At 43.2% G+C, this 23,238-nt stretch overlaps 1 protein-coding gene across 4 annotated transcripts in view; it reads right to left on the reverse strand.

The window, feature by feature from the left end:
* mtf1 (metal-regulatory transcription factor 1) overlaps nucleotides 1-23,238 on the reverse strand; it is a 159,556-nt gene that overhangs the window by 50,138 nt on the left and 86,180 nt on the right. For all 4 annotated transcript variants that reach the window (XM_072501854.1, XM_072501845.1, XM_072501842.1 and 1 more), the window contains exons 4-5: nucleotides 18,662-18,793; nucleotides 7,550-7,623 (exon numbers count right to left, since the gene is read on the reverse strand). In XM_072501854.1, the coding sequence (XP_072357955.1) occupies nucleotides 7,550-7,623; nucleotides 18,662-18,793 (206 nt within the window). The remainder of the gene's footprint in view (nucleotides 1-7,549; nucleotides 7,624-18,661; nucleotides 18,794-23,238) is intronic.

Here is a 23,238-nt window from a genome sequence, read left to right on the forward strand (position 1 = left end):
TTCACACATCAGATTCCAACAACACATCTTATTGCACAAACATCTTCAATGGTATTTGCACAAACAGGTACATTTAATTTCAATTGAAGGCTACTATGGTTGATACATAGAAGGATGAATATGAACATCACATTCAAGCTCATTCTACCCTTCCAGTGGGGTACGGTAGCACAGTCACAAAAGTCATAGAATTCCTACAGTGCAGGAGGCGGCCATTTGGCCCATCGAGCCTGCACTGACCATCTGAAAGAGCACCCTACCCAGGCCCACTCCGCCCCCCCATTCCCATAACTCAACCTAACCTTTAGACACTTAGGGGCAATTTAGCATCTTTGGACTATGGGAGGAAACCGGGGCACTGGGAGGAAACCCACGCAGACACAGGGAGAATGTGCAAACTCCACACAGTCAGTCACCAAGGTCAAACTCAAACCTGGGTCCCTGGCGCTGAAGCTACAATGCTAACCACTGTACAGTTGTGTTATTGGACTAATAATCCCAAAGCCTGGACTAAATGGTCCAGAGATGCAAGTTTAATCCCCACCACAGCAGCTGGTGAATTAAATTCAGTTAATTAAACAAAATCTGAACTACAAAGCTAGTATCAGTTATGGTGGCTACTGTTATTGAAAATATGGAAAGATGTGTCATTTGAAACATGGAAGTCTGGCAATATCTGGTCTGAGAGAAACATGAGAGAATACAGGGCAAGATTCCACAAAGGGTTAACTGCAGCTGCCAGGGAAGGATTGTAAAATGCAGATATCCTTGGTCAAGCAGGCTTAGCAAACAAGACAAACAGGATTTTGAATGAAGCCAAAAACAATGGCTCACACCTTCATTGAAAGTAACTATCTTAGTAAGGATCTAGAAAAGAATGGATGAGGTTCAGTTGAATTTGGTGAGAATTCTAGATGTGAAAATTTGCTAATACTAGGTAAATTAAAGAAAACTGGAGACTATCAGTCTACGAGAAACATAATTTAAAGCCAAAATCAAAGTCAAAATTATGAGCTGAGGACACAATTGGAAAATAAAACTAGAGAAATGACAGGAATTAAAAGTAACACCTCTTGAAGTCAAAGCATTTTGAACACCACAAAGGACACAATGTAATCAGATCTATGAGATGAGGTTATGTCAAAATGAATAAACAATGTTTAGATCAAAGATACTTTTTACAATCAAAGAGAATCAAGAGTTACTTTACAATAAAGTCATAAAAACTAGATAACTGTTAGAAATATATAAAAACCCGAAGGAGAGAGCCAGCAGAGCCAGCTCCCATAGCTCGGTACATGGGAAAGATAGGACACAGCAACCGAGCTCATCAGCGAATACATCTAAAGAAGACCAGATTTTAAAAAGATTGTCAAGTTGGGCCTGAAGGTCCCTTCAACCAACCAGAAGGATCGAGAAGCAAGATCTTTTTACTTTTCTGTAAAGACAGTGATTGCATCTTTTAAAAAGAAAAAAAATATATATAATAATAAAATAACTTAAACGCTTTAACCTGAAACAGTGGTTATTAGCCTACTTTACTTACTTAGCAACGCAGGACCCAGGATATCAATGCTACTGAGGGGTAAGTAGGTAAAATCCTTCGGTGAAGGTATGGGTTATACCGGGGGATAACTTGAAAATATAGTTTGACCTGAACAGCGCCCACTGAAGCCTGTATCGGAGTCGGGGAGTGAGAATTCCTGTTCACCATTTAGAATATCGACCCTTTTTTTGGTATAGGGGAATTCTAAGAATAGTGGTGAGTTTTTAAACTTCACTACAAATGTACCAAATTCATAAAATCTATTCATAGAATGGTTCCAGCAGAGGAGGAGACCACTGTCGAGTTAATGTCGGCTCCGTGCAAATGCAATCACCTTTCTCTATAACTACTATTGGTTTGCTTTTTAGCTGCTCATCAGATTCCTTTGAGAAAACCACTATTAAATCTGCTTTCATCGCCTATTACGAGCCTGGGCCAGACTCCAACAGTGGCTAAGATACTGGACAGAGACCCCAGAATTTTATTTTAATTTTGTAAGAAGTGATTTCACGCAAAATAGGGCAATGGTATATTAAAACAAACTTTATTACTAACAATATTGTTATGACACCCTGGACAGGTGCACGCACAGTCAATTCCAGCCCCAAGTGCCCCGGAGTCATAACACAAGTGAATTACCCAATAATTCCTATAAACATTCCCGAAGTCTTTGGCTCTTGGCTGCCCAATAATCAGTCACAGGTTTATAAATGTAAACACAATTACTGTATTTTTATAACAAGGGTAATGATGAAATATGCAGTAAATGCAACTGAATAACAAGCTAACCTACTAATCCATTAACCATCCCACACTCTACCCACACACACACAATATAGACATATAAACACACACACAATATAGACAAACACAGAGACTAGGAATGGGGTGAAAATAATAAAGGTGAAGGTCAAAAGATACGAGTGCTTGCTTCAAACAGTGGTTCGCAGCATGCTTTCTTCATCGTATGGTTGTGGATTAAAGACTCTGGTTTATAGCCTGCAATGATCTTCATTGCAGTTTAGCAATATTACTCGCAGCTTCTCCTGGAGAGGCCCCTTGCTTCACATCAAACTTTGCTTCCAGGCTTTTTGGAGAAAGAATTGGTCGGTTCACACCAGCCTTTTCTGCAGAGAGTTGGTTCTCACACTGGCCTTTTGCTGAGAATTAGCTGGATATTTCTGGAGAGCGTTATCAGATTCTGAACCTTTCCTGTACGCCAGTATGGCCCTCCTGTAAACAGATTCATCCAGGCTTTCTGCCAGGAAAGAGTCTTTCAGGAGACAAACATGAGAGTGGGTCTTCCCTCTAAGCTGTCTAAATGAAACAAACTGAATCCTTTTGGACCAATTCATTAGCCGCCAGCCAAATCACTCAAACCGAGTCATCACCGAGGCCCGCCAATCTCCAATCGCCAGTCTAAAGTAGCACAGCCTTCTGAATCGTGCTGTTTGATTTCAAGCTACAGGCTACGGCTTCCTTCTGCTTGAAAAAAAAATGGCAGGCTGCCTTAAAGACACATGTCCATAAATCATCCATGGACCAAGAATATTACGGCAAAATAAAAGAGGAAAACAAGGGAATAAACAAGGAGGAACAGGAAGGACCAATACAGTATTAAAATATCTTTATTACCACACAAAAAATAGCATACAATTACCCCATAAGCATTGTTAATCAATCCAGTGACACAATAACCCTTAACTGCTATCTTTATTTCCACGCAAACAACAAAACTATCTCAGATACGAATCCACTTTTAAATACAGTTAGCACTCAGGAATACTTGCTGTGCCGAGATGTCTTCTGAGACCGTTTCAAAAGATAGACCTGAACCCGGTTTAAAAAATGCAGAATCTCTGGCTGTATTTCTTCAGAAACGTCACAGCTTGTCTTCCAGCCATAAACTAAAACTCTGAAAACTCAACCCCAAACTGTTCAACCCCTAGCTCCTCCCATTAATGACACCATCGCCCTAAACTCAGGGATCTCTCTTAATATACACAAAAATCCATTAGCCCAAACGTTAGTGATGCTTTAATTGCACCTCTGACTCCCAAAGCTTTTCTGCCTTGCAAACAAGTTTTTTTTAAAACACTACTGCAGCAGTCATACACACACTAACCCAGACTTTTAACCCTTACTGCACCCAATACATCTACAATATATCTGAAATTCCTACATTCATCGCACACCATCACAGGCGGTGCATTCTAGATCTCAACAACTCGCTACATAAAGAAAATGCTAAAAATTCTCACATGGTGTCTTTGGTTATATTGGTTCCCTCTAGTTCATAACCTCTCTGCTAATGTTTAGCTGAAGAACAGTTTCTCTCCATCTGCTCTGTCTAGACCACTCAATTTTGAACACCTCCAACAGATCTCCTCTCAATATTTTTTTTTTTTTAATTTTAAGGAGAACCCCAGCTTCTTCAATCTATCATTGCATTAAAAGTTCCTCATTTCTAGAAACATTCTCCAAAATCTTTTCTGCATCCTCACTAATGCTTTCACATCCTTCCCAAGTACATTGCCCAGAATTGGACACAATATTCCAGCAAAGACCGAACTGAGGTTATTAGAAGTATTCATCCTATCTTCCTTGCTTTTATACTGTATTCCTCCATTTATAAAAGGCATGGGATCCCAATGCCTTTTTAACCTCTTTCTCAACCTGTCCCGAAATAAATTGTGCAACCCTGGGTCTCTCTCTATTCCTTCACCCCATTTAGTCTTGTGCCCTTTAGTTTATATTGCCTTTCCTTAGCGTCAGAGGAGGGTGGGAGGATGGGTGGAATGCAATTGAGGTATATAAATCATGAGGGCTTCGATGGAGTGGATGAAACGGCCCAATTCCCCTTGATTGAGGGGATATAGATTTAGTGAGGGCTCAAGGAGAAATCTTTTCACCCAGAGCATGGAGAGGATCTGGAACTTATAGCCCGAAAAGGGTAGCAGAGGCAGAAATCATCATAATATATAAAGAGTACTTGGAAGTACCAGTATATTTAACAACTACAGCTGGAAAGTGGGTTTAAGGTGGATAGCTACTAGTCAGCCAGCACATGCACAATTGGTTGAATGGCCTCCTTCCTTGTAAATTTCTCAGATTCTAAAATGTATGGTTCCATACTTCTCTGCATAAAATCTCATCTGTTGCATGTTCACCAATATCACCATTCTGTCCATGTTCTCTTGAAGTCAGGAACCATCTTCCTCACAGTTCTCTTGCAGGTCTTGTGCCATCAACAAATTTTGAAATTGAACCCCATAGATCTAAGTCTAAATCATTATGATCAAGAAAAGCAGAGGTCCCAGGAATGACCCCTGTGGAACAGCTATATACCTCTCTCCAGTCTGTTACATTGTCAGTTTCCTGTCACTCAGCCAACTCCATATCTTTTCCACAACAGCCCTTTTTCCATAGGCCTCAACAATGCTGAAAATTCTATTATGTGACACTTTATGGCCTCTCAAAGTCCATATACACATCATCAACCGCATTACCTTCCTTGGTTCCGTTCACCATCTCAAAAAACTCAAATAAGTTAGTTAAGCATGATTTGTCTTTTAACAAATTTATGTTGGTTTTCCTTAATTAATCTACCCTTGTCCAAATGAATGCTCATTTGCATTCTGATTATAATTTCTGAAAGCTTTTCTACCACAAGGTTAAAATACCGGGCCTATAGTTGCTAGGTTTATCCTTGCACACTTTCTTGAACAAAGGTGTAACATCTGCAATTTTCCAGTCCTCTGGCACCATCCCCATATTTGAGGAGGATTGGAAGATAATGGCCAATACCTCCACAATTCCCTTACTTTCCTCAGCATCTTCAGATGCATCCTATTCAGTCCTGGTGACTTATCAACTTGGCCACCAGCCTTTATAATACTCTCCTCCCCCAATCAGCAACTTTTAGCTGATCAAATGCCTCAATTATCTCCTCCTTCATTCCAACTTTGGCAGCATTTTCTTTCTTGCTAAAGAGAAATGTATGGTATGACCCCTCCTCTTACTACGCTTTTGCTATTTGTGCACATATAGAAAACTGTTGGATTCCTCTTTATGTAATTGCCAGTCTCTTCTCGTACTCTCTCTTTCCCACTCTTATTTTCTTTTTCATGGTCTCTCTGAACTTTCTATATTCAGCCCATTTCTCTGACATCGGTCATATGCACTCATTTTCTGTTTCATCTTGCTCTCCATCTCAACTCATCCAGGCTGCTCTGGATGGGTTTGCCTACCTTGCTTCCTAAATATTCCCATACCGATACTTGATCTACCTTGCCCACCTCATTTCCCCAGAACCAGATTCAGTAATGACTCCCTTATTGGGTTGGAAATGTATTTATCAAGATAATTCTATTGAACACACTTCAAAAACCCTTCTCTGTCCTTTGCACATTATTCATCCCAATTTATATGAGGATTCCCTATCTGGCTATGTCATATCCTTTTAAGGAAGGAAATCTACCTTCCTAACCTTATCTGATCAATGAAGCTCCAGCGACTCTTAACTGCCCTCTAAAATGGCCTAGCAAGCCACTCAGAATTAATCTTACCATCACCTTCAAGGGTAATTGGAGATGACCAATAAATGGTCTTACCATTGACATTCTGATTCCAAGAATGAATAAAAACTGCACCATATACAGCTCAATTCTACTAATCTCCAGCCCTGAATAATGCTCCTGCTTATGTTCCTGCTTTGCTCAAAAGTAAAGTGCTTAGTCCTCTCCAAGGCACAGATTACTCCTATAGAAAACTGCAGGCACCATCCTGTTGTAGTCTTTTTGCATTCTGTGAAGATCAATGCTTTTAGATAACTTTTAGTTTGAGCGGATCCCAGGGGCAACTCCACAGTGCAAAATGGTGGGATATTACCATTTCTTTTTACCAATAAGCACCATTTGTGAAGTTTTTAAATTATGAAATTAACCCGGCAACACAATTAAAATTCTTCAAACATGACAAAATATTGCCTTCGTCCACCACACAGATGCTCCCAAATGGACAATTCACAGCAAAGATTCCTGGTAAAATCCACACACTTTGTCAAGAGCTTTCACCCATCTATTAGTGTGTACACAACAAAATGGTGTGGGTAATTGCTCTGGGCAATAGACTTCAGAGGCATCTTATTTTGCTAACCGTAGATTAAAAAGAGTCTCGAAAGCAATCCGAATTTTAGAAAGCATTAGTTTTGAATATGGGAGATGGCTACCGTAAAAGCTGCTAAACCCTTTAAATTTTCCCAAAACTGGGTACTAATTTTGAATGAAGATTTTAATCGTCACAAAAACAAATCAGAAGCATTTAAAAATAAATTGCTCAAAATGCAATTAAATCACCATCCAACTTTCCTGTGACTATTCAGCGTCGAGACCAATGTCACTTGGAACATTTCAGACGGCAATTCATTTTCATATCAGTGAAAACACAGAGGTAGGTTTTTAAACCTTTTAACTATAAGATGCATTTACTACGTAACTTCCATAGTTTTACCACTACCCATACAAAAAGCCTAACTGTTTCTTGCGATGCACAAAAAAGCTGAAGATGCTACAAGTTATTAATTAATAATGTTTTGCTCTGCTTCTATTCCCAATAATTACTCAAATGCATAACCATTCCGGTCTACCCCCCCCCCCCCCCCCCCCGCCCCCCCCAAAGGAATTTAAATCAATAAATAAGTGACAATGGTTCTGAAAACTTTGGTAGGTCTTTTCAGTCTCTTATTACAAAAGCAAACATTACAATGCCTCTTTCAAATCAATGCATGCAAGCTCTTATCTTGGAAAAATGCACACACACTATTCGGAGGGGCCAAGTGAAGCTTTTTCTAGTATGAGTCTAACAACATCATCGACTGTTAAGCAAAAGAATTGTTGCTGTTAGAAAATAGAATAGCTTGTGCATACATCACTAAAACTTTGTTCTTTCCCAAACGGAAGGGGTGGGTGTGCGAGGAAGAGAATGAAACACTGGATTGATTACCTGTGTGCGTTCTGACGTGCGTTCTGAGATGGTGACTAGCAGCAAAAGCCTTCCCACAGCCGTCATGATCACACCTACAAATGCAACACAAAAGAACCATGGAATCCCCAATCACTCCTGTACCACATACAGCCTATGAAAATAGCTGCAGTGCCAAAAAGTCTCAAACTTGATTTAAATTTGGAGACAGTCATTTATATTCGCTATCTAAGCTCAATGATTCTGCGCCCCTGAATATTTTATTGATGGCGTGCTTACTTCGATATATTAAAAAAGTATTAAGGGGGTGGAGAAATAGTTTGATGCATTCTAAATTAGCCAACAGTTCTCTATTTTGTCTGAAAGGCTCCCTTGTAGCTGCCCCAAGAACATTTTGTAAATGGAGAGTCTTTTTTCCTGAAGAAACAAATATAAATGGTAATAGAGTTTACCCATCAAGCAACCATCAATTCAAGTCAATAGTGCCTTCATAAGAAAGCGCTTCTGATTCAATCAATTTTGCCGTTGGGCAGCTTTGAGTACCTCAAAGCTCAGCAGGGTGGCTTGGATTTAAAAAAAAGCAAACAATGCTCCCTGCTCAGCCACAATGAACTCAAATCATGCTGGAATCAACGGTGTCTGTTGGCAGCTTTGGAATGTCACCCTGTGAACTTGACTTGTTGGCAGCTCAAGCAGCTCAAGAACAGTACTCAAAGAGGAAAGAGTTGTAAGATAAATAGCTATGTGAAAAAACACTTGCTTTTCCTCTCTTGGAGGCATCAACTATTCAATGGTCAACACTACAGAAGACAGTAACCCTCTGGTATTTCACCTAAAACCCACATGGAGTCAGCTGGCTATTCACGTGCTAACATATCCTAACAATTCACTGGATTGGCATCAGGAGTGGTAACTTTAATTGATTTACTTTTCTAAAAACTCCTCTTCCCTAGCTCACGAAAAGGTTTACATTCCTCCTTCCCCAGCAATCTTGCTAATTTGATTATGTTGAAATACTTATTGAATCACAAAAGGCTAGTATACAGATAGAGCAAGTAATTAGGAAAGCTAATAGAATGTTATTGTTTATTGTGAGAGGAACTGATTGCAAAAGTAGGGAGGTTATGCTTCAGTTGTACAGGGCATTGGTGATACCACATCTGTAGTATTGTGTACAGCATTGGTCTCCTTATTTAAAGAAAGATGTAAATATGTTAGAAGCAGTAGAGAAAGTCTATTAGACTAATACCAGAAATGGGCAGGTTGTCTTATAAGGAAAGGTTGGAAAAGTTAGGTTTGTATCCTCTAGAGTTTAGAAGATTAAGAGGCACTTGATCAAACCTTTAAGGTTCGCGGGCGGCGTGGTAGCAGTGGTTAGCACAGTTGCCTCACAGCTCCAGGGTCTGAGATTCGATTCCCGGCTTGGGTCACTGTCTGTGCTGAGTCTGCACATTCTCCCCATATCTGTGTGGGTTTCCTCCGGGTGCTCTGGTTTCCTCCCACAGTCCAAAGATGTGCAGGTTAAGTGGATTGGCCATGCTAAATTGCCCTTAGGTTAGGTGGGGTTACTGGGTTACGGGGAAAGGGTTGAGGTGTGGGCTTAAGTAGGGTGCTCTTTCCAAGAGCCAGTGCAGACTCGATGGGCCAAATGGCCCCCTTCTGCACTGTTGATTCTATCCTGAGAGGTATTGACAAGGTGGATATGGAGCGGATGTTTCCTTTTGCCGTAGAATCTAGAACTAGGGTCACTGTTTAAAAATAAGGTGTTTTCCCTGAGACTATAAGACATGGGAGCAGAATTAGGCCATTCGGCCCATTGAGTCTGCTCCGCCATTCAATCATGGCTGATATTTTTCTCATCGCCATTCTCCTGCCTTCTTCGCGTAGCTCCTGATCCCCTTATTAATCAAGAACCTATCCATCTCGGTCTTAAAGACACTCAGTAATTTGGCCTCCAGCCTTCTGCGGCAAAGAGTCCCATAGATTCACCACCCTCTGGTTGAAGAAATTCCTCCTCATCTCTGTTTTAAAGATCGTCCCTTTAGTCTGAGATTGGGTCCCCTGCTTCTAGTTTTCCTACAAGTGGAAACATTCTCTTCACGTCCACTCTATCCAGGCCTCGCAGTATCCTGTAAGTTTGAATAAGATCCCCCCTCATCCTTCTAAACTCCAACGAGTACAGAACCAGAGTCCTCAACCGTTCCTGCTACAATTAGCTCTTCATTCCAGGGATCATTCTTGTGAACCTCCTCTGGACCCTTTCCAAGGCCAGCACATCCCCTGGCAGCCACATCTCTGTGATGCCCACAACATCGTACCAGCCAATTTCAATGTGCGCAACAAACTCATTTTTTCCTACAAGTGGAAACATTCTCTTCACGTCCACTCTATCCAGGCCTCGCAGTATCCTGTAAGTTTGAATAAGATCCCCCCTCATCCTTCTAAACTCCAACGAGTACAGAACTAGAGTCCTCAACCGCTCCTGCTACAATTAGCTCTTCATTCCAGGGATCATTCTTGTGAACCTCCTCTGGACCCTTTCCAAGGCCAGCACATCCCCTGGCAGCCACATCTCTGTGATGCCCACAACATCGTATCGGCCAAGTTCAATGTGCGCAACAAGCTCATTTACCTTGTTCTGTATACTGCGCGCATTTAGAGACAACACCCTCAATCCTGCATTGACCACCCTCCCTTCCCACACTTGTCACCTTTTTTGCTCTGCCTGAGGGTGATTTGTTCTCTTATTTTGGTTCTCTATTTCCCCTTCAGTTATTACACCTTCTAAGCTCACATTCTGGTTCCCACCCCCCTGTCATACTAGTTTAAATCCTCCTGAGAGACTCTAGCAAACCTCCCAGCCAGGATATCTACCCTGAGATCTTCAATTCACCCATATTAAGACAGAGATGAGGAGAACCTTTTAGTTCTGTGGTAGTATTGCCAGAAAAACATATTTTTTCTTATTTGCCATCATCAACAGTCATGCAAGGTCAGTGTGTTGGGAGTTAACAATGTTAAATCAATGGAAAAGTAGATACAAAAGCAGGCATGAGAGTGGACCTGGGTAGAGTACTCTTTCAGAGGGTCCGAATGGCCTTCTTCTGCACTGCAGGATTCTACGCATAAGGCGTCTGTCCTCTTGGGTGAATTAAAGACTCAGGGTAGTATTTCAAAGGAGAATTCTTCCAGTATCCTGACCAATATTTATCTCCCAATTGACGGCTAAAAATAGATTTGGCGCTCTCAGAACAGCAAAAAACTGGAGCGGGATCCAAAAGGGGAGTGAGAGAGCACAGAGTCTCGCTCTATGCAGATGACGTGCTCCTCTACATCTCAGACCCACAAAGCAGCATGGAAGGAATCATCGTGCTCCTGAAAGAGTTCTGTGCCTTTTCGGGCTACAAACTCAATATGAGCAAAAGCCGAGGTCTTCCCGGTGAACCCCCAAGGGGGAGGGGCAGCGCTGGGCAAACTGCAGGTATCCAAATCGCTCACGACTGGGCGCGGGTTCATAAGTGGAACCTGATCCATCTGACAGAAGAGGAAGTCTAAAAGGACCTGCAAAGAGGGAACACACTCCCACTCTCCTTCGCGGGGGGAGTGCAGACGATCAAAATGAATGTGCTGCCCAGATATCTCAGTGGTGGTAACCACCCTCCAGACCTGGAACCAATTACGGCAGCAATTTGGCCTGACCAAATGTCCGACAAAGCCCCCATCTTCAACAACCATAGATTCTTGCCAGCACTCACTGACGCCACCTTTAAAAAGTGGAGACAGGACGGGGGGACACTGACATCAGGGACCTATACAGCGACTGCAGGGTCACAACACTGGACATACTCATGCAGAGATTTCAATTAGCAACAAATTAGATTTCAAAAGGCAACAAACTCAGATACCTGCTGCTTAAAAACTTCCTAAGGAAGGAGACAAGGAAGTACCCACGACCACCACGACAGACACTACGAGAGGAATTACTGGACGAAAACATTCTAGGTAGAGGAAAATGTAGCGACATGTACGAACGACTGATAGAGTGGGCTGACACTGTACGGGAAGTGACGAGGAAGAAATGGGAGGAAGAGCTGAGGCTCGAAATAGGGTGGGGACTTTGGAGCGAAGCACTACGTTGAGTCAACTCCACCTCCACGTGCGCAAAACTCAATCTAACGCAACTAAAGGTGGTACAAACGAGCTCACTTAACAAGAACCCGAATGAGTAGGTTCTTCCCGGAGGTGGAGGACAGACGTGTGAACGGTGCCAAGGAGGCCCAGCCAACCACGCCCACATGTTCTGGTCTTGCCCCAGACTTGCTGGGTACTGGACAGCCTTCTGCGAGGCAATGTCCAAAGTGGTGGGGATGAGGGTGGAGCTGTGCCCGAAAGTGGCGGTCTTCAGGGTATCAGACAAGCCAGGTCTCTTCATGGGGAGGAGGGCAGATGCCCTTGCCTTTGCCTCCCTGATCGCCTGCCGTAGAATCCTATTTGGCTGGCGGTCAGCAGCACCACCTAAAGCTGCAGACTGGCTGTCAGACCTGTCGGAATTTCTCCAAATGGCGAAAATCAAATTCGCCATCCGGGTTTCAAAAGAAGGCTTCCTTAGAACATGGGAGCCATTCACCCAACTGTTCCGGGACCTGTTCATGGCCAACGAACAAACAAATAAATGATTAAGTAGCCAAGAGCCAGGGGAAAGTAGCTAAGACATGAGAAAAGAGAGGGAAGGGAGTGAAGACCGGGGACAAAGAATAATAGAGGGAGCCAGAGGGGAGGAAAGATGAGGGAACACAAACTGGAAGGAGAACAGGGGAAACGACAACGACCACGACAAACACAGCAGGGCAACAGAGAGTAAGAAAGTACAGGAGGAAGGAACAACAGACGGCCGAGGCGGAGGCAAACACACAACAACAACAGCTAAAATCGACCGGCAGAAGCAAGTAACATCATCAGCACCCCGCCTACCCAGTTTTGTTTTGTTTGTTCTGTATGTATTTTACTTTTTTAAAAACAGAAAATGGAGGGTGGGGGAGAGCCCCCCCCATGACAATGAAATGTATAACATAATTGTCTCTCTGTTGTTTCTATGTATATATACTCCCCCAGTTTTTATTTTCCCACCCCTTGGTTTTTTAGTTATGTATTGTTTTTGTTATCTCTTTTTGGTTTCTCTATGTGTACATCTGTAAATATACCATGTCTAAAAAACCCCAGAAAACATTTAAAAAACAAAACAATGGGATGGGGTGGGCCATGCTCAGTGGGCAGGGCCTGGAGTTATGATGATGGCGGAAAGGAGGGGTGTGGAGTGGGGTGGGGTGAGAGACCCCCGGTCAGGATAGTTACGTGGAATGGAAGGGGTTTGTTGGAGGGAGGCTTTCAGTGTTATTCGGGCAGTGCACGTGAATTTGGAACCAGGGCCACTAGAAGCCACTTTCGGGGGGTCAGACTGGCTCAGGCAGCAGGCAGGTCCCCGCGGGGTCAGATGTTTTTAGCCTTTGCCTCGCTGATTGCCCGGAGGCGGGTCCTGTGGGGTGGTGGTTAGCTTCTCCATCCTGTGACACGTGGGACCTACTTGAATTTTCACTTGACTCTCGAGAAGGTGACGTTACAGCTTAAGGGGATGAAGGAAGAGTTTCACAATTCAGGAGGACTTTTTATTGTGCGCTTTCAACAATTGGTTGCCATTGAACATTGGGGTGGCGGGGGTGGGAGTCGGCGTTATTGTTCTCCTTGATTACACCGTTTACGGATTGATTGTTAATTCTTGTTTTGTACCTGCAATGCACAGGTGGATGTTTTGGTCTGCATATTGAGCAGTGCGGTTTGTGTGGGGGGGGATTGTTATTGTTTTTGTTTGTTACTTCTTTGGTTGTTTATTGATGAAAATGTTGAAAATGAGGAGAATAAAAAGATTGAAAAAATAGATTCTGGTCATGATCACAATGCAATTTATGGGCGCTTGTTATATACAAATTGGCTGTCATGTTGGTCACATTACAATAGTGTCTACACTTCAAAAATAATTAATTGGCTGTAGAGCACTTTGGGACATCTGGAGGATTCTTTTTGTTATTTATAACACAGGAGGCCTTTCAGCCCATCGTGTCTGCACTGGCTCCCAAAAGAGCTACCTAGCCAGTCTCATTCCCCAGCCCTATCTGCATAGCTCTCCAAATTAATCACTTTCAAATATATATCAGCTCTCTTTTGAAACCTCCTATGCAATCCACCTCCACCACTCTCCCAGGCAGCGCATTCCAAACCCCAGCTCTGAGTAAAGACGTTTCTCCTCATCTCACTCCTAGCTCTAATGCTGCCCATCTTGAAATTGTGACCCCCTAGTCACGGACATACCAACTTGTGGAAACAGAATATTCTTTACCCTGACAAAACTGTTCAGAATTTTGAATACCTTAAAAAGGTCACCTCTTAATCTTCTCTGCTCCAAGGAGAACAAAATCAAATTCCTCCAATCTTTCTTTGTATCTAAAATTCCTCATTCCTGGTTTCACTAGTAAATCTCCTCTGCACTCTCTTCAGGACTTTAAGATCCTTCCTTAAATAAGGTGCTCAGAACTGAACACAATATCCACAAATGTGGTCTGACCAATGATTTGTAGAGGTGTAGTGTCACTTCTATTTATAAACGCAAGGATCATATAAGCCTTCTTAACAACTGCTTCAATTGGGGGGGGGGGGGGGGCATGTGGCATAGTGGTTAGCACTGGGTCTGTGGCACTGAGATCCCGGGTTCAAATCCCAGCCCTGGGTCACTATCTGTGTGGAGTTTGCACATTCTCCCAGTGTTTGCGTGGGTTTCACCCCCACAACCCAAAGATGTGCTGGTTAGGTGGATTGGCTATGCTAAATTGCCCCTTAATTGGAGAAAAAAAAAATTGGGTATTCTAAATTTTTAAAAAAACAACAGTTTCAACTTGCCTGGCTACCTTCAGAGAATTATGCACTTGAACCCCGTGGTCCCTCTGCTCCTGTACTCCCCTCAGAGCTGCACCATTGAGCCTATATTGTCTCCGCATGTTTCTTCTACCAAAACACACCTCACACTTCGCTGCATTGAATTTCAGTTGCTAGGTGTCTGCCCATTTGGCAAACTTGTCAATGTCCCTCTGAAGTCGCTCAGCGTCATCCTCACAATTCACTATTCTCCCTAGCATAGTATCATCTGAAATGGAGAGATTTATCCCTCAACACCTATTTCTAAAATCACCTATGTAAATCAGAAAAGGCAAGGGTCCCAACATCGAGCCCTGGGGAACACCACTTTCAACTCATCTCCAGTCTGCAAAATGCCCATTTATACCTACTCTCGGTTTCTTATCTCTTAGCCAACTTCTAATCCATGCTGCCAAGGACCCATCAATCCCAAACATTTTTAATTTGATAGCCAACTTGCCTTGTGGCACCGTATCACATGCTTTCTGAAAGTCCAAAATAATCAACATCCACGGCACTACCATCATCCACTGCCTGTGTCACCGCGTCAATTAAATTTGTCAGACATGACCTGCCCCTGACAAAACGATATTGACTGTCTAGTACAATGTACTTTTCTCCAAGTATATATTTATCTCATGCCTTATTATGGCCTCCATCAGTTTTCCCACTATTGATGTCAAGCTGACAGGTCTGTAGTTTCTTGGGTTATCCTTTGGTCCCCCTGGGTTTTGCTGCACCTTTATAAAACCCTAGTTCGACCATGCTTGGAATATTGTGACCAGTTCTGGTCGCCTCATTATAGGAAGGATGTGGATGCTTTGGAGAGGGTACAGAGGAGATTTACCAGGATGCTGCCTGGACTGGAGGGCATGTCTTATGAAGAAAGGTTGAGGGAGCTCGGGCTTTTCTCACTGGAGTGAAGAAGGCAAGAGAGGTGACTTGATAGAGGTGTACAAGGTGATGAGAGGCATGGATAGAGTGGATAGCCAGAGACTTTCCCTCAGGGGGGAAATGGCTGTCACGAGGGGACATAATTTTAAGGTGATTGGAGGAAGGTATAGGGGAGATGTCAAAGGTAGGTTCTTTACACAGAGGGTGGTGGGTGCGTGGAATGCACTGCCAGCAGAAGTGGTGGAGTCAGAGTCATTAGGGACATTTAAGGGACTCTTGGACAGGCACATGGACAGCAGTAAATTGAAGGGGTGTAGGTTAGGTTGATCTTCGATTAGGATAAATGGTCGGCACAACATCGTGGGCCGAAGGGCCTGTACTGTGCTGAACTATTCTATGTTCAGTGACTAATCCGGTGTTCAGAGAGGCCTGGAAATCAACGGCTCCTCAATATGTCCCCTTATCTCTCTCAACAATCTAGGATGCATTCCATCTGGGCCTGGCAACATCTCTACCTGGAGTGCTGCCAGCCATTTTAGCACCTTTTCTTTATCTATCACTATACTGCTCAGTTGTTCAACACCCACATTTTCAACTGGGCCATTGCCACCGTCTTCTAATTTGGTAAAGCCAGAAGCAAAGAACTCATTTAGTAACACTGCCATACCCTTTCGCTTTAGTGAGCAGTGAAAAACATTTTCCTATTTGTTTTAGCACAGCCTGCCATTCTTTCCTCATGCTTCCTCTTGGCCTTCCTTATTCTAGCCTGAGCTTTTCTCCTGCATTTGGGATACTCTTCCTGATTTCTATTGCTGCTATTATTCAGGTATGCATCATGTGCCTCTTTTTTTCTTCCTTATTTTATCAATATCTTTAGTCACCCAGGGTACTCCAGCTTTGGATACCCTATATTTACTTCTCATGGGTGCGTACCGAGTTTGCATCCTAGCCATCTCTCCTTTTAAAGGATTTTTGAATTGCATACTTTCTATCTTGCATTTGTAGGTCGAATTATGAAGGACATAGATAGGGTAGGTAGAAAGAAACATTTCTCCTTATTAGAGGGGTCAATAACCAGGGGGCATAGATATAAGGTATGGGGCAGGAGGTTCAGAGGGGATATGAGCAAAGTATTTTGGAACTCACTGCCTGAAAGGGTGGTTGAGACGGGAACCCTCAGAGAATTCATGTTGCATTCAAATAAACCTGTTGGGACTTTAACCTTGTGTTGGGAGACCTCTTCCTGTGCCCACCACAGTCCAACGCCGTGCATCTCTACAAGTTGCATTCAGATGAGCACTTGAAACAGCACAGCATACAAGGATTTGGACAAAGTGTGGGAAAATGGGATTAGAATAGATAGGTCTGCGCAGGCATGATGGGCTGAAGGGTCTCTTCTGGGTACTGTGAAACTCTATAAATAGAATGGTTACAACACAGAAGGCAGCCATTATCATAGAATCCCTACAGTGCAGGAGGTCATTTGGCCCGTCAATTCTGCACCAAACCTTCGAAGGAGCACCCTACCTAGGCCAATGCCCCACCCTATCCCCGTAACCCCAGCTAATCTTTGGACACTAAGGGGCAATTTAGCAAGGCAGGTTAGGTGGATTGGCCATGCTAATTTGCCCCTTAGTGTCCAAGTGGGTAGGTGCAGACTTGATGGGCCTAATCGCCTCCTTTTGCACTGTGGAGATTCTGTGATTAGGTAGTCTGTAGGACTAAACATATGGACACCCCAATTCTTTACAAGAAGGATATTGGAGTCATGGAAAGGATACAGCAAAGCAATAACAAAATTAGATCATGAACGAGAGGTTATAGAAATGGAAAATATTAAAATTAATTAAATTATCATTTCATCCCCCACCCCACTGGAATAAAGACAATTAAATGGATATCTAATAGAGGCTTTGAAATTTATAGTAGTCTTCTTCACACAAATATGTCCTGAAGAAGTACTTTTTAGGAGCACTTTCAAGAACAGGAGACCACCTAGTCTGGAGCGAAAGAAACTGCGACAGACTAGCAAGATGCCAAACCCTTGCTGCCTATTGATGCGCACAGGATCAGATTAGGCTGGTAGAAGTGTGAAACCTTTTCTCCACAACTGGCCTCTTCCTGTTTCTATGTTGAGAAACTGGATAGTGGAGTTTACACTGGTTGTCAGACCAGAAATAAGCAGCAAGATCATCACCACTAGAAGTGGGAGTCTAAAAAATTAATTCATTTGAAGGATCATTAGAAATGCTTTAACGTAGTTGTATTTTGAGGCAGAGACACACATTTAAAACAGGAATAGGGAAAGTGTTTAAAAATATAACGAGAAGACGAGGAACTACAATGAGAGTAAATACTTCAATTGAGGAACTGGCACAAGTCGTTGAGTGTCGTAGAGAAGGACTTGTGTGGAATCTTTTTAATTTGGTGACACGGAATCAATGAAAACTGTTGGACTTTAACCTTGTGTTATGAGACTTCTTACCAAAGTCAGTTGAATGTTATCTACTAGTTGTCAGAATGTTACAATTCTAGGATACCTAAATTATGCAAAGTCAAACTTTTTCAAACCCAGATAGTATAAGTAGCACCATAATCTGCAAGTCTCAACCCACTATGGCAGTATACTATGGTGCCTGTGATTCAAAGATACTATTCAAAAATGTGCCTAAGATATTGAAGTACTTGAAGGCCACAAGCTACTTTACTATATTGGAGTGAAAAGAGAAGGCAGAAATCTAATCTGGTATTGGAGTGATTGAGCACCTAAAGTACCTTTTCATTTAAAACTGTTTGACATTGCTTTTGGGGTAAACAATTATATGCTCAGTCTAAATAGAATAGGTCCTATTACTGTATTTTGAAAACCATTCAAGTGCATTCCCAAAACACAAACTCGTTGCTCACTGCAACAATGTATGTATGTATTAATGTCTATCATTATATGCATTGGTGGGATATATCCCAAAATCAAGATTTACCAACTCCCCTCAAAAACTCCAACGAGTATAGATTCCTCAAAAAATGAACCGACGATAAAAGGAACAAGTTTACTTAAAGAAAATTCAACCCAAATCATATAAACATCTCACCCTTCAGAGTTGCTTGATTCCTGTTTGAAAATATATGTAACACTTGTACTTGTGTTAAGTTGACAGTGAAATATGTCATAATAGAGCCACTGGATACTTTGCAGTCTAACATCGCGTTCTAACTGATGCTACATACAAATTATCGGCTTTACAGAAGAACTGTGGCAGTGTCGAAAGCTTTTACCTAAATGGCTTCTCTCCTGTATGGGTCCGGACGTGCTTCCTCAGGTCACTGAGTGTAGTAAAGTACTTAGTGCAGCCTTCTGAGTCACAGTTAAATGTTTTCCCTGTGTGAAGCCTCTGATGGGCTTTCAGCCTGGAAATGAAATGGAAATGAGGGCAGTTACTACTAGAGTGGATAATTCAGAGTTGACAACTTGATGCATGATACATTAGCAATTGCTAAATCACTGGCTACACCATATTCTACATGGAAGAGCTGTTAAAGAATTTAACTTCAGGAGAACTTCACTTAAAGCAGAGAGTAGCATCTAAGGTCATGAATCAAAGAGGTTCAGATATGTTTACAAAAGCAAATGACAGAAATCAAATAGAAACAGAAAATGCTGGAAATTTTCAGGAGATATGGCAGCATCTTTGGTGGGAGAAACAGAGTGCTGTTCATCATTTCACCAATTTCTAGACCTGGTCATTTCCTTTTCACCAAGAAAGTTCAATCCCTCTAAACTTCCATCCCCTACCAGGGCCATCAGAGGTCTCTCCGCTTCTTCCTTGAACAGAAGTCCAACAGTCTCCAGCCACCACCACCCACCTAGCTGAACTTGTTCTCACATTGAACAACTTTTTTACTCTCATCCTCCAAAAAGGAATTTGGCTGGTTAAGGGTTCCGACATGGCACCTGCCTTTTAGAACATAGAAAAATACAGTCCATAACAGGCCTTTCACCCACCATGTTGTGCCAAACTTTTGTCCTTGATTAAGAACAAATCAATCTACACCCCATCATTCTACCGTAATCCATGTACCTGTCCAATAGCCGCTTGAATGTCCCTAATGTTTCCAACTCAACTACTTCCACAGGCAGTGCATTCCATGCCCCCACTACTCTCTGGGTAAAGAACCTACCTCTGATATCCCTCCTATATCTTCCACCATTCACCTTAAATTTATGTCCCCTTGTAATGCTTTGTTCCACCCGGGGAAAAAGTCTCTGACTGTCTACTCTATCTATTCCCCTGATCATCTTATAAACCTCTATCAAGTCACACCTCATCCTTCTCCGTTCTAATGAGAAAAGGCCTAGCACCCTCAACATTTCCTCGTAAGACCTACTCTCCATTCCAGGCAACATCCTGGTAAATCTCCTTCGCACCTTTTCCAAAGCTTCAACATCCTTCCTAAAATGAGGCGACCAGAACTGCACAGTACCCCAAATGTGGCCTTACCAAGGTTTTGTACAGCTGCATCATCACCTCATGGCTCTTAAATTCAATCCCTCTGCTAATGAACGCTAGCATACCATAGGCCTTCTTCACAGCTCTATCCACTTGAGTGGCAACTTTCAAAGATCTATGAACATAGACCCCAAGATCTCTCTGCTCCTCCACATTGCCAAGAATCGTCCCGTTAACCCTGTATTCCACATTCATATTTGCCCTTCCAAAATGGACAACCTCACACTTTTCAGGGTTAAACTCCATCTGCCACTTCTCAGCCCAGCTCTGCATCCTATCTATGTCTCTTTGCAGCCGACAACATCCCTCCTCACTATTCACAACTCTTCCAATCTTTGTATCGTCTGCAAATTTACTGACTCACCCTTCAACTCCCTCATCCAAGTCATTAATGAAAATCACAAACAGCAGAGGACCCAGAACTGATCCCTGCGGTATGCCACTGGTAACTGGGCTCCAGGCTGAATATTTGCCATCCACCACCACTCTCTGATTTCTATCGGTTAGCTGAATATTTGCCATCCACCACCACTCTCTGATTTCTATCGGTTAGCCAGTTCGTTATTCAACTGGCCAAATTTCCCACTATCCCATGCCTCCTTACTTTCTGCATAAGCCTACCATGGGGAACCTTATCAAATGCCTTACTAAAATCCATGTACACTACATCCACTGCTTTACCTTCATCCACATGCTTGGTCACCTCCTCAAAGAATTCAATAAGACTTGTGAGGCAAGATCTACCCCTCACAAATCCGTGCTGACTATCCCTAATCAAGCAGTGTCTTTCCAGATGCTCAGAAATCCTATCCCTCAGTACCCTTTCCTTTAATTTGCCTACCATCGAAGAAAGACCAACTGGCCTGTAATTCCCAGGGATATCCCTATTCCCTTTTTTGAACAGGGGCACAACATTTGCCACTCTCCAATCCCCTGGTACCACCCCTGTTGTCAGTGAGGACGAAAAGATCATTGCCAACGGCTCTGCAATTTCATCTCTTGCTTCCCATAGAATCCTTGGATATATCCCGTCAGGCCCGGGGGACTTGCCTATCCTCAAGTTTTTCAAAATGCCCAACACATCTTCCTTCCTAACAAGTATCTCCTCGAGCTTACCAGTCTGTTTCACCCTGTCCTCTCCAACAATATGGCCCCTCTCATACGTAAATACTGAAGAAAAGTACTCGTTCAAGACCTCTCCTATCTCTTCAGACTCAATACACAATCTCCCGCTACTGTTCCTTGATCCTACCCACCAAAGATTTTTCAGGCCCTCTTTTAGCTCTCTTAATCCCTTTCTTCAGTTCCCCCCTGGCTATCTTGTATCCCTCCAGCACCCTGTCTGAACCTTGTTTCCTCAACCTTACATAAGTATCCTTCTTCCTCTTAACAAGACATTCAACTTCTCTTGTCAACCATGGTTCCCTCACTCGACCATCTCTTCCCTGCCTGACAGGGACATACATATCAAGGACAGGTAGTATCTGTTCCTTGAACAAGTTCCACATTTCAATTGTGTCCTTCCTTGACAGCCTATGTTCCCAACTTATGCACTTCAGTTCTTGTCTGACAGCGTCGTATTTACCCTTCCCCCAATTGTAAACCTTGCCCTGTTGCACGCACCTATCCCTCTCCATTACTAAAGTGAAAGTCACAGGATTGTGGTCACTATCTCCAAAATGCTCCCCCATTAACAAATCTATCACTTGCCCTGGTTCATTACCAAGTACCAAATCCAATACGGCCTCCCCTCTGGTCGGACAATCTACATACTGTGTTAGAAAAGCTTCCTGGTCACACTGCACAAACACCACCCCATCCAAACTATTTGATCTAAAGAGTTTCCACTCAATATTTGGGAAGTTGAAGTCACCGATGACTACTACCCTGTGACTTCTGCACCTTTCCAAAATCTGTTTCCCAATCTGTTCCTCCACATCCCTGCTGCTATTGGGGCACCTATAGAAAAATCCCAACAAAGTGACTGCTCCTTTCCTATTTCTGACTTCAACCCATACTACCTCAGTAGGCAGATCCTCCTCGAACTGCCTTTCTGCAGCTGTTATACTACCCCTAATTAACAATGCAACCTCTTTTACCACCCTCCCTAATCTTATTGAAACATCTATAACCAGGAACCTCCAACAACCATTTCTGCCCCTCTTCTATCCAAGTTTCCGTGATGGCCACCACATCGTAGTCCCAAGTACCGATCCATGCCTTAAGTTCACCCACCTTATTCCTGATGCTACTTGCGTTGAAGTATACACACTTCAACCCATCTCCGTGCCTGCAAGTACTCTCCTTTGTCAGTGTTACCTTCCCTACTGCCTCACTACACGCTTTGATGTCCTGAACATCGGCCACCTTCGTTGCTGGACGACAAATCCGGTTCCCAGTCCCCTGCCAAATTAGTTTAAACCCTCCCGAAGAGTACTAGAAAACCTCCCTCCAAGGATATTGGTGCCCTTCTGGTTCGGATGCAACCCGTCCTGCTTGTACAGGTCCCACCTTCCCCAGAATGCGCTCCAATTATCCAAATACCTGAAGCCCTCCCTCCTACACCATTCCTGCAACCACGTGTTCAACTGCGCTCTCTCCCTATTCCTAGCCTCGCTATCACGTGGCACTGGCAACAAACCAGAGATGACAACTCTGTCTGTCCTGGCTTTTAACTTCCAGCCTAACTCCCTAAACTCGTTTATTACATCCACACCCCTTTTCCTACCTACGTCGTTGGTACCAATGTGCACCACGAATTCTGGCTGCTCTCCCTCCCCCTTAAGGATCCTGAAGACACGATCCGAGACATCCCTGGCCCTGGCACCCGGGAGGCAACATACCTTCCGGGAGTCTCGCTCGCGGCCACAGAATCTCCCATCTATTCCCTTAACCATTGAGTCTCCTATCACTATTGCTTTTCTATTTTACCCCCTTCCCTTCTGAGCCCCAGAGCCAGACTCAGTGCCAGAGACCTGGCCGCTAGGGCCTTCCCCCGGTAGGTCATCCCCCCCAACAGCATCCAAAACGGTATACTTGTTTTGAAGGTGAACGGCCATGAGGGATCTCTGCACTGTCTGCCCGTCCGTTTTCTTTCATGGGTTATGTAGAACATATCTTTCAGTCCTACTCTGGTCCCCATCTCTCACCTTTTTCCGATGACCGTATCAATACATTGCCTACTCTTGCCCTCAACTCGAAGTTAGACTCTTTTTCCATTTCCACCTTACTCACATGGTCCTTCGCCAACTCTTCCTTTTCCTTCTTTGACTCAATTTCAGAGGATAGGTTTCAACTAATATTCACTAGAAATCCAGACTCCTAAAGCAACCTTTACTACACTGC

The sequence above is a fragment of the Scyliorhinus torazame genome, chromosome 1 (assembly GCF_047496885.1).
Source record: "Scyliorhinus torazame isolate Kashiwa2021f chromosome 1, sScyTor2.1, whole genome shotgun sequence".
In the NCBI taxonomy this organism is placed as follows: domain Eukaryota; kingdom Metazoa; phylum Chordata; class Chondrichthyes; order Carcharhiniformes; family Scyliorhinidae; genus Scyliorhinus; species Scyliorhinus torazame.